The following is a 13,065-nucleotide window of genomic DNA, read 5'->3' as shown; positions in this document are numbered from 1 at the left end:
CAGAGTGAGACAGTGAAACAGAGCGAGGGGGGATAGAGTGAGACCAGGGGACACAGTGAGACCAGGGGACAGAGTGAGACAGTGAAACAGAGCGAGGGGATACCGAGTGAGACAGGACAAAGTGAGACCAGGGACAGAGTGAGACAGAGCGAGGGGGGATAGAGTGAGACCAGGGGACACAGTGAGACCAGGGACAGAGTGAGACAGTGAAACAGAGCGAGGGGAGACTGAGTGAAACAGACAAAGTGAGACCAGGGGACAGAGTGAGACAGTGAGACAGAGCGAAGGGGGGATAGAGTGAGACCAGGGGACACAGTGAGACCAGGGACAGAGTGAGACAGTGAAACAGAGCGAGGGGAGACTGAGTGAAACAGGACAAAGTGAGACCAGGGGACAGAGTGAGACAGTGAGACAGCGAGGGGGATAGAGTGAGACCAGGGGACAGAGTGAGACCAGGGGACAGAGTGAGACAGTGAAACAGAGCGAGGGAGGACACCTGGGACAACAGGAGTTACCTGGGTGGTTGGACACTGGTTGTGGATATGGAGCAGTACTGTGATGCTGTGACCCTGCAGGAACAAACATTTAGACTCAGTATGATGTACTACTTCAAAGTACTAGAGAAACATACTTCTACTGCAGTACTTTGATATCTGAACATATGATGTCATACAGAAGTGAGTGTTGGGGGCGTTGTGATGATGTAATGGAGGCTGCTGGTGGCTCCGCCCACTCTGTTGAGGTCCTGCAGGGCTGTAAGGGGCGGGGCTGTTACCTGGCCAGGTGGCTGCAGAGACACAGGAAACAGGTCAGTCTCTGTCTCACATCACATCAGTATCTATGTAGTACTGTGGTACTACTTCTGCTAATACTGATGCTGCTACTACTGCTGCTATGACTGCTGTATTACTAGTTCTACCATTACTACTACTGCTTGTATTACTGCTACTACCTAGTAGTACTTGTACTGCTACTACTACTGTTACTTTCCAAACTGTTCTACTATTACGAATGCTGTTACTACTGCTACAGCTATTCCTTCTACTACTGCTAATACTACTGCTACTTCTACGACTTCAGCTGTACTGGTTCTGTTACTTCTACTACAACTTGTACTGTTACCACTCATTCTAAAAGAAATTATAGTATAGTATAGTATAGTATTATTGCTGTTATCCTGACCCCGCAACACAGCGTAATACAAACACGCCACAGTTTATTTTAGGAGTACTTCAGTACTCAGGTGTGTGTAGCAGTACAGGTTCTGTACCAGTTTTGGGGGGGCTGCTGTACTCGGGGCTCTGTTGATGTGGGGAGGTCGGGGTGGGCGGGTGAGGAGGCCGGGGCGTGTGAGAGGGGTTAGGGTGAGGCGGGGAGGCGCGGCCCCCGTGGTTCTGAGGCAGGGCGATCTGAAGGAGGCCGCGGCCCTCACCACCGCTCCTCCTGCAGCCAACGCCGCCAGCTGCCAGAGCGGCCGCCGCCATGGAGCTGCTGCCTGCGGGAGAGACGGCACGACGTCAAGACAAAACGATTTAAATATGAAGTGATGCACCTGACTGACAGTCTGACCTGGAGGAGAGAGGAGCATGCTGGGATACGTGCTGACAGGGCGGGGCTGGTTGTAGGGTTCAGCGTGGGGGGCAGGTCGATCTGCAGACAGTCCTGTATGAATCCTCCTTATCAGAGACTGAGGACCTGAAGGAAGACAGGGACCAGGACCAGGGGGACAACAGGTGAGACTGTACTGATCCTGTTTACAGATCAATACAGAAAAGTTCCGAGAGTCGATTCCGACGGCGTCTGTTGCTGCCTGTGATGCTGCTTTTCATAAAGTCAATTATACATCAGAAGTAAATAAAAAATAATAAACAAATTAAGTAAATAAAATTAGAAAACTCTGCAGTTTAAAAGCAGATCAGCCTGTACTTAAACTGCAGTACTGCCTGAAGTGATTACTACATGTAATATGACACCATCTACTCCAACACCAGAGTATTACTGTATATAATTAAATATTAAAGACGTAGTTTGTTTATTCAGACTGCTGCTGCAGCTCGGCTGCATTTCTGCTTCAGCAGGAAAAATAAACTGAAAACTGTTCTGATTGTTTCCACGTGTCTGCGATCAGTTCACCTCAGTGGTGGACAAAGTACTAATACTTAGTAAAAGTACTAAGAGTGCAAACAACAAATCAGCATCATGTTTTTGAGGAGAGCGAAGGCACCAGGGACCCCTGTTTTCATCCAGGGGGTCCCTGTGGATATTGTGGAGGATTACAAATACCTGGGAGTGCACATGGACAATAAACTAGACTGGACCAAGAACACTGAGGGCCTCTACAGGAAGGGCCAAAGCCGTCTCTGAGGAGGCTGAGGTCCTTCAACATCTGCAGGACGATGCTGAGGAGGATGTTTTATGAGTCTGTGGTGGCCAGTGCTGTCCTGTTTGCTGTTGCATGCTGGGGCAGCAGGCTGAGGGTAGCGGAAACTAACAGACTCAACACTTAAGATACTTAAGTTAGTTAAGTTAGTAGACATTATTATCTGTTTTTGTGCAATATCATCTGTTCAATAATTAATGTGCAATATTCTCTGCTGCTATTTATCCACTGGTCCTTTTTGGTTCACAATAACGATTCTTTAATAATGTAAATATTGTACAGACCCACACTCCTTTATTTGTCTTTATATATATATATATATATATATATATTTTTTTATTATATTTTTTTTTTTATTTCAAGTGTGCAACTCTGATCCCCTCGGGGATCCATAAAGTGTTTCTGATTCTGTGTCAGTAAGGGCGGGTTGTGTGTGAACACAGCGAGACGTCTAGCGGTCAAACTCGCGTGATTAACGTGATCGGAATTTAAAATGTGCATTGTTGTTTGAAACCGGCGTCAGACTACACATGACTCTGAATATGCACCATAAATAAAAAGGTTATTGTTAGTAAACATGCATCTGTTGCCGTGTTACCGTGGGTTGTTGGCAGAGTGTGTGTGTTTACCTGTGGTGGCGGGAGACGCCACCCTCTCGTAGTGGTAGGGGTTCACGCACACGCTGTCGTACTTCAAGTCGAAGGCAAACTGACAAAACTTCACGTGTTTCAGCTCGTTCTTATGGAGATCAGGCCAACGCCACAGACGGGCGTAGATCACATGAGGGAAACCTTTCCTACCCGCCACCTGCAGACAGACAGGTGAGACAGACAGACAGGTCAGACAGACAGACAGATCAGACAGACAGACAGTGAGGAAACATCTCTCATGGAACTTTAAATAAACTCTGAGCACAAACTGAGTCATGGTGAGCAGGTTACCATGGAAACACTGTGTTTGTATCCCAGGTGATGCAGCGTTAACCCGTCACACCAAACCATGACCATGACATCATGTCTGACCTTGTGTGTGTGTGTGTGTGTGTGTGTGTGTCAGACAGCCAGACGTGAACACACTGCAACAGATCATCGGTCTGTGTTTGGGTGAGAGAGCTGCGGCCTGTAGCTCCTCTACAGAGTCATCATCACTTCAATCAGACAACGCTAACAACACTACAAAAATCAGACAACGCTAACAACACTACAAAAATCAGACAATGCTAACAACACTACAAGAATCAGACAACACTAACAACACTACAAGAATCAGACAACACTAACAACACTACAAGAATCAGACAACACTACAAGAATCAGACAACGCTAACAACACTACAAGAATCAGACAACGCTAACAACACTACAAAAATCAGACAACACTACAAGAATCAGACAACGCTAACAACACTACAAGAATCAGACAACACTACAAGAATCAGACAACACTTCAAAAATCAGACAACACTAACAAGAATCAGACAACGCTAACAACACTACAAAAATCAGACAACGCTAACAACACTACAAAAATCAGACAACACTACAAGAATCAGACAACGCTAACAACACTACAAGAATCAGACAACACTACAAGAATCAGACAACACTTCAAAAATCAGACAACACTAACAAGAATCAGACAACACTAACAACACTACAAGAATCAGACAACACTACAAGAATCAGACAACACTTCAAAAATCAGACAACACTAACAAGAATCAGACAACACTAACAACACTACAAGAATCAGACAACACTACAAGAATCAGACAACGCTAACAACACTACAAAAATCAGACAACGCTAACAACACTACAAAAATCAGACAACACTACAAGAATCAGACAACACTAACAACACTACAAGAATCAGACAACACTACAAGAATCAGACAACGCTAACAACACTACAAGAATCAGACAACGCTAACAACACTACAAAAATCAGACAACACTACAAGAATCAGACAACGCTAACAACACTACAAGAATCAGACAACACTACAAGAATCAGACAACACTTCAAAAATCAGACAACACTAACAAGAATCAGACAACGCTAACAACACTACAAAAATCAGACAACGCTAACAACACTACAAAAATCAGACAACACTACAAGAATCAGACAACACTAACAACACTACAAAAATCAGACAATGCTAACAACACTACAAAAATCAGACAACGCTAACAACACTACAAGAATCAGACAACACTAACAACACTACAAGAATCAGACAACACTACAAGAATCAGACAACGCTAACAACACTACAAGAATCAGACAACACTACAAGAATCAGACAACGCTAACAACACTACAAGAATCAGACAACGCTAACAACACTACAAAAATCAGACAACACTACAAGAATCAGACAACACTAACAACACTACAAGAATCAGACAACGCTACAAGAATCAGACAACACTACAAGAATCATACAATGCTAACCACTACAAGAATCAGACAACGCTAACAACACTACAAGAATCAGACAACGCTACAAGAATCAGACAACACTACAAGAATCAGACAACACTACAAGAATCAGACAACACTAACAACACTACAAGAATCAGACAACGCTACAAGAATCAGACAACGCTACAAGAATCAGACAACGCTAACAACACTACAAGAATCAGACAACGCTAACACACTACAAGAATCAGACAACGCTACAAGAATCAGACAACGCTACAAGAATCAGACAACGCTAACAACACTACAAGAATCAGACAACGCTAACAACACTACAAAAATCAGACAACACTACAAGAATCAGACAACACTAACAACACTACAAGAATCAGACAACGCTACAAGAATCAGACAACACTACAAGAATCATACAACGCTAACAACACTACAAGAATCAGACAACGCTAACAACACTACAAGAATCAGACAACGCTACAAGAATCAGACAACACTACAAGAATCAGACAACACTACAAGAATCAGACACACTAACAACACTACAAGAATCAGACAACGCTACAAGAATCAGACAACGCTACAAGAATCAGACAACGCTAACAACACTACAAGAATCAGACAACGCTAACAACACTACAAGAATCAGACAACGCTACAAGAATCAGACAACGCTACAAGAATCAGACAACGCTAACAACACTACAAGAATCAGACAACGCTAACAACACTACAAAATCAGACAACACTACAAGAATCAGACAACACTAACAACACTACAAGAATCAGACAACACTACAAGAATCAGACAACGCTAACAACACTACAAGAATCAGACAACGCTAACAACACTACAAAAATCAGACAACACTACAAGAATCAGACAACGCTAACAACACTACAAGAATCAGACAACACTACAAGAATCAGACAACACTTCAAAAATCAGACAACACTAACAAGAATCAGACAACGCTAACAACACTACAAAATCAGACAACGCTAAACACTACAAAAATCAGACAACACTACAAGAATCAGACAACACTAACAACACTACAAAAATCAGACAATGCTAACAACACTACAAAAATCAGACAACGCTAACAACACTACAAGAATCAGACAACACTAACAACACTACAAGAATCAGACAACACTACAAGAATCAGACAACGCTAACAACACTACAAGAATCAGACAACACTACAAGAATCAGACAACGCTAACAACACTACAAGAATCAGACAACGCTAACAACACTACAAAAATCAGACAACACTACAAGAATCAGACAACACTAACAACACTACAAGAATCAGACAACGCTACAAGAATCAGACAACACTACAAGAATCATACAATGCTAACAACACTACAAGAATCAGACAACGCTAACAACACTACAAGAATCAGACAACGCTACAAGAATCAGACAACACTACAAGAATCAGACAACACTACAAGAATCAGACAACACTAACAACACTACAAGAATCAGACAACGCTACAAGAATCAGACAACGCTACAAGAATCAGACAACGCTAACAACACTACAAGAATCAGACAACGCTAACAACACTACAAGAATCAGACAACGCTACAAGAATCAGACAACACTACAAGAATCAGACAACGCTACAACACTACAAGAATCAGACAACGCTAACAACACTACAGAATCAGACAACGCTACAAGAATCAGACAACACTACAAGAATCACACAACACTACAAGAATCAGACAACACTACAAGAATCAGACAACGCTAACAACACTACAAGAATCAGACAACACTACAAAAATCAGACAACACTACAAGAATCAGACAACACTAACAACACTACAAGAATCAGACAATGCTAACAACACTACAAGAATCAGACAACGCTAACACACTACAAGAATCAGACAACACTAACAACACTACAAGAATCAGACAACACTACAAGAATCAGACAACGCTAACAACACTACAAGAATCAGACAACGCTACAAGAATCAGACAACACTACAAGAATCAGACAACACTACAAGAATCAGACAACACTACAGAATCAGACAACGCTAACAACACTACAAGAATCAGACAACACTACAAGAATCAGACAACGCTAACAACACTACAAGAATCAGACAACACTACAAGAATCAGACAACGCTAACAACACTACAAGAATCAGACAACACTAACAAGAATCAGACAACGCTAACAACACTACAAGAATCAGACAACGCTAACAAAACTGCAAGAATCAGACAACACTACAAGAATCAGACAACACTACAAGAATCAGACAACACTACAAGAATCAGACAACACTACAAGAATCAGACAACGCTAACAACACTACAAGAATCAGACAACGCTAACAACACTACAAGAAACTTACACTTTATTCGAGAATGTCTGAATGTTAAACAGGCGAGCCTCTAATGTTCATGTGTTTTGAAGGTTTTAGGGTTTGATAACACACACAGTGAAGCAGCCTATCAGAGCAGAGTGTGTTCTGTGTGCACAGGTGAAGGGCAGGGATAAGACCGCAGACACAACACACACACACACACAATAACACGCACACACACACTGCAAATAGTGTCTCCACCAGTCAGCTTCATTTTCTGCCTTTAAGAAGTTTTAGAAACAGAAAAAAAAACTAATGAGCTACAGACTATGAGGTGCATTTTACTAACAAACATCCAATCACACAGCTCCACGTTCTGTTGCTGCTAGCAGTTAGCTGCAGCTAAACATTACACTGATAAAAACATTCAGCAGGTTAAAGGTCCAGTGTGTAATATTTAATATCCAAACCTGTGTTCTCAGTGGTGTAGAAAGACCTGACATAATGAACCGTTCTGTTTTTATCACCTTAGAATGAGTCATTTCTGTCTACAGACACCGAGGCTCCTCTTACAGGCAAGACAACACACTGCGCCGCCATGTTTCTACAGTAGCCAAAACGGTTCTGCAGAGCGCCGTGCACATTGTGAGCGCCAGTCTGATCACGAAACATGAGCGAATAAGCGAGAGAGCGAGCAGCAGAACATGACAGTTAGCAGAAAACATTACCAGTAAGTTGTCAGTGTGCAGTAAATGTACGGTGAAGGTCACAATGTGTCCGTTAATGAAGGCGGTTAGCTAACACCTCCCTGTGCAGCACGTTTGTTTTGTCTGTAGTAACGTTAGCTAAATTAGTAATGGAGGAACGTTAATTAGCAGCATGTCGTTTCTACTTAATGTTACCTGTCTGTGGTTGAGAACATCAGGTACGAGCTAAACTGGTGTAGAGCACATAGCTGTACACCAGTTTAGCTTAACCAGTGGATCTCAAAGTGGGGTCCGGGGACCCCCAGGGGTCCTTGAGGGGTTTCCAGGTAGTCCCCAGCAAAAAGGGTAATAATTTATTTTTCCAATAATTCTATCCATAAGTAGCAGAACGTCTGACTATTTTGGTTTTCATACACTAAAAGCAAAAATCCTCTCAGATGGGCGATCCTTGGACAAAATCTTCATTCATCAGTTTAGGGGCGCTTGATGGGAAAAAGTTTGAGGACCTCTGCTCTACACATACTGAACTCACTGTTCAATTATGTTTCAGTTTCCAGAGGAGTCTGAAAACAGTTTTTTAAAGAAAGGAAAGCGGTGACCACGGAGGAGCTGAGGTCAGTAAAGTAAATTACAGATGCCAACTAGTCCTTTTAAGCTAATGAGGGGGCGTTTCTTTTGGATTTTAATGTGCAAATGAAATGTTTAGTAACTATCCAGAAGTCCTGTATAGGAAAAAAGATGCATGGATAATCTGAATGGTCAGGTGAGATTCCGGCCTTAGTGTTTTCTGTAGGAACTGCCTTTGGGCTTTCTCTCTTTGCAAACCTGTTACATGCACCGAACAGATAATTAACCCGATAAAGGAAAGGAAAGAGCAGAACGTGACCTCTTTAAATAATTTCAGGACTGAGTTCAGACGTTTGTTTTTACAGTGTAGAAACTCTGCGGTCTGAGATCCAAGCACAAGACGTGTACACATTCCCGTCTGTCTGCACACACTCACACTCACACTGTCTGGCTTAACTTAACCCGGCCCCTTTCCTGTGTTTCAGACAAAACAAGCCGGGCTGCCCTTCCTCCTCCTCCTCCTCCTCCTCCTCCTCCTCCTCCGTCTGTCTGCTGTTCCATTAGTTTTCTGGGTTTCTGTTTGAATGTTTGAAGCTTCTTCAAAAGCTGCCTGGAGTTTTTTTAGGGGGTTCCTTTGATCCATTAAAACAGAGGTTCTCAAAGTTGAATCGGGGGACCCCCACGGGTCCCTGACGGGGTCCCCAGCAAAAAGGGCAATAATATATTTTCACTATTATTCCATGAATAAGTAACACAATGACAGAACGTGTGAGTACTTTGTTCACACACTTCATTCATGTTCCGTAATAAAACTCTAAAAATCAGTGATTTTGGGACATAAACGTAGTAAATCAGGTTCTGTGGTCAGTTTAGGGTTCTTTGACGTGAAAAGGATTCAGAACCACTGCACTAAAAGACTTCATTGCTTTATGACGAGGATCCACTAGTTCTTCTGGAGGACGTTTTAGAACATAAAATAGGTTCTAGGGATACTCTGAGGTTCTAGAGATTCAATGTTTGCATGTGAAACCTGCAGAGGTTCTTCAAGGGGTTTCAATGATTCTTTAGGGGTTCTATGGATTCATTAAGAGACTGCGCTGGTTCTTGTGGTGGTTCTGCAGGGTCTTTAAGGGCTGCATGATGTCTTCGGCACTCAGAGAGGTTCAAGGGTTATTGAGTCGGCTGTAAAGATCCTTGAGAAGGCTCTGTGGTTCACGTGGAGTCCAATTTCACGATTGAAGATTCAGTTGGTTAATCAAGGGGTTTGAGGGTTCTTCAGAATGCACCAGATAAACCTGAAATGGTTCTCGGGGTTGCAGAGGAGGTTCCAGGGACAGTCGAGGAGGTTCCAGAGGTTGTAGGGTTCTTGACTGGATTTTAGGATTCTTTATGATGGATCCGTGCAGTTTTCTAAGTTCCTTGAAAAGGGCCTGGGGAGCTTTGAGCAGGATCAAGGAGTTCTTATGAAGCTATGGGGTGTTTATTGAGGTTCCTGGGGTGATGCAGAGGTTCTAGGACAGGTTCCAGGTTGTTATTATGAGGGTTCACAGGATAATGGATAATGTTAGTAAAGAGGTTTAAGGTTTCAGAGTTAGTTCATGGTTCTAGTCTGTTAGCAGTTCCATAGGATCCTGAGACGGTCTGAGATGTTTCAGTGGAAAGGTTCCATGTTTGTCTGAGGAGACGGTAGTGGTTGTTGAAGAGGTGAAAGTGGTTTTTGAGTCAGTCCTTAAAAAGGTTCTGCTGGTTTCTGATGTTGTGAGCAGCCTGAAGTGTGATCGATTCTGATGAAGACTGTCTGACGGTCTGTGACCACGCCCAGTCTGTAGTACAGAGAACGCTGTGTGGGTCTGAAGATCAGACCTGATGTGGAACCCAAAGCACAGACGTGAAGGAAGTGATCATGTGATCATGTGACCAGGTGTAGAGGAAGGTGAGGGCTACAGAAGGGAAGTGAAAACCTGCACGAGTTCCTGTGAGCGTGAAGCAGGATGACGGGTTCAACATTCAGCATGAGTGAAAAGAAACTTTCACACAAGAAGGTTTCACTCTTATTCCTCCCACGACTAAAGTGCAGAGGTCGTTCATCAGCAGTGAAGTCGAGAACACGTGTATGAACCTGGTTTCACCACGACTCACCTCAGGTCACCTGTCTGCACTTCAGCTGACCTCAGTGCTCACACCTAAAGAACCCTCAATAGAACTCAATGAAAGCCCGTCACGCCAAAGATGGCGGTTGTATGCACATGTCCCGCCCCTCCCACTAGAAAGCCAATCGTCTGCTTTTTAAAAGCCGAGCTGGGAAACATCTTCAGCCAATCGTGTGGCTCCACCGCCGTCAGTTTCAGATGTTGTGGCGGCGAGGAGCAGGTGTGCGACCAGATCAGATGAACTACATGTCCGCCAGAACGCTGCGTGAAGAGGCTCCAGAGGCGATCTGCAGGACTCGTCAAACCACCACCACAGAAGAAGAAGAACAGCTGCAGTCGAACCACGTGGAGAACATGAGGGAGGTTCCTGTTGTGTGTTAGCGTGAAGAAGGTTCCGGTACTTTTACTGCAGATACTACAGGAAGCTGAGGATACTTGTTACTGATACTTTAGAGAGGAGAGCGCTCACGTTCACCTTTAAGTTCAGATATGTTTCGGCCTCAGACCTTCACCAGCTGAGGAACCAGCAGGTTCTCTCTAACCTGCTCGAGTCAGAACCATCTTCTGTCTTTCAACACCCCCCCTCTTTATTTTAAACGTCTGAGAGACCGACTGGTAGGAGAACAGACCTGCAGCCGCTCGGCCTGATGGGAGTTACCGCTGTGGGAATAACGTACCGACGCAGCTGAGGCCTTTAAACGTGGTCAGGCTGAGCGCCCCCTACCTGCAGCCGTCCGTCCAGCGTCCTCTGGATGGTGACGCACTTGCTGGGGTGGACGCCGTTGGTGGTGACGGCGGTGATGAGCGAGTCCAGCTCGTCCTTCTTCTCCTTCAGCTTCTTCACCAGACTCTCGATGGCCCGTTTGGCGAAGCCCTCGTTCTCGGCACCCTGCCGGTGGCACATCAGGCTGTGGACGATGCTGAGGCAGGCGTCGGCGCTGCTGCTGCTGGGGGGCGGGCCCAGCACCGACATGGTCACCTGTAGGGGGGGGGGGGCAGGTAAGATTAGTCAGGCCAATATTTACAGATTTTCTTTTTCTCCTACGGTAAAACATGACGGCGTGTTCAGGTCGAGCCCTCAGAAAGTTACAGTTACATTACAGACGACGTGTCTTTAAGTCAGCTGATCAAACATGAAGACAAACGGAGCTGCGGGTGTCTGAGCCAGTTTCTGTAACTCTGCGAGTGAAGAAAGACGGACTCTGTAAGAGAGACCTGAGCAGAAACGACACCAACACGAGACGATAACACCAAAACACCCTCAAACCCATTTCAACCATCATCAGAAAGAAAAATAAGCCGTCTCTGACGGGCAGACAGCAGCCGTCCCACTTCAAAGGTTTTGTCCCGGTGTAGCGGCTGCTTTAATGCTTCTAGTGACAATAAACACACCAGAGATCTTGATGGTCTAGAGAGTCTAGATCCTGAAGAGGACCCTGGTCTCCACAGTGTTTCTACATCCTTTCAGGACTCACTGGGTCCTGCAGCCGGTCAGGGTCAGTTCACTGAGAAGGACTCAGTACTACTGTGTAGTACAATAAAAATTGTATAATACTACAGTACAGAAGTAGTACAGTAACAGTATAATAGTACAGTAATACTACAGTAACAGTACACAGGTAAACACATGAGGTGCTTCAGAAACAGGAACTGTTCAGGGATCAATCCTGAACTCTGTCCTCCATCTGTCCTGCATCAGGTCTCCGATCAATCACCACACAGGTCCTCTGATTAATAATCAATATCTCTTCTGATTCAGCTGTTAGACAGTCAATCACATGACGTCAAATGTCCGTATCAGTCGATCAGTGATGTCATCAAACTCACTGATCGACTGATCATCAGTGACGTGCTCAGCGGCCGTCGGCTGAACTCACCGGGACTCTGCTCTCTCCGCTCGGCTGGGATCCGCTGCCTGTCACGGTGAGACCGGCTGTCTGTGGTCCTGCGTCCTCCGTCTGATCCTGACCGGGTCCGTCTGCACACCGAGTCTGAAGGGGGGGGGGCAGACAGCCAGACATAACAGGAAGTCAGGAGACTCCTGTCCTTTATAAAAAATAAGAGCAGCTGCACACGTAGACGGAACATCCAGGGATTCAGAAGGTTAGCGAAGAAGACCGTGACACGCGGTTCAAAAGCTCCGGAACAGGCTGGTAAGACTCTAGAGAGTCTTCTTCTGTTAAACTCGTGTTTCCAACGTCAAACTGGACTTTCAGAACCTGCTCACGCGCTGCCGTTCGTACTTTCTGCGCTGGTTATAAGGTGGGCTTTTATTTTGAAGGCTATGACCGGAAACGTGCTTTTTCACTTCTGCCACAAAGTTTGTTTGTGCGCGTGACTCCTGTTGAATGTGAGGCAGCCAATCACAGCTCTCCTCTGTCTGTTGCCTTCCTGTTTGTTCCTCCTCTCCTTCTTACCTCCCCTCCCCTCCTCACCTTCCCTCCTCCCCTCCCCTCCTCTCCTCCTCCCCC

General features: G+C 44.7%; 1 protein-coding gene across 1 annotated transcript; it reads right to left on the bottom strand.

The window, feature by feature from the left end:
- Window positions 1-453: 453 nt before the first annotated feature.
- LOC119887885 (mothers against decapentaplegic homolog 4-like) lies at window positions 454-12,955 on the bottom strand (the record flags this gene model as incomplete). The annotated part of the gene is made up of 7 exons (XM_038698444.1): window positions 12,472-12,955; window positions 11,319-11,573; window positions 3,010-3,187; window positions 1,570-1,695; window positions 1,271-1,495; window positions 674-787; window positions 454-569 (listed from the first exon to the last, which is right to left on the bottom strand). Coding segments are annotated over exons 1-7 (1,158 nt in total), but the record flags the coding sequence as incomplete, so codon positions are not given.
- Between the last annotated feature and the right edge of the window lie 110 nt (window positions 12,956-13,065).

The sequence above is a fragment of the Micropterus salmoides genome, unplaced genomic scaffold, assembly GCF_014851395.1.
Source record: "Micropterus salmoides isolate LMB-PRFRI ecotype aquatic unplaced genomic scaffold, ASM1485139v1 Ms_hic_scaffold_4448, whole genome shotgun sequence".
NCBI lineage: Eukaryota > Metazoa > Chordata > Actinopteri > Centrarchiformes > Centrarchidae > Micropterus > Micropterus salmoides.
The sequence above is the reverse complement of the archived record's forward strand: the minus strand, read 5'-3'. Positions and strand labels throughout refer to the sequence as shown.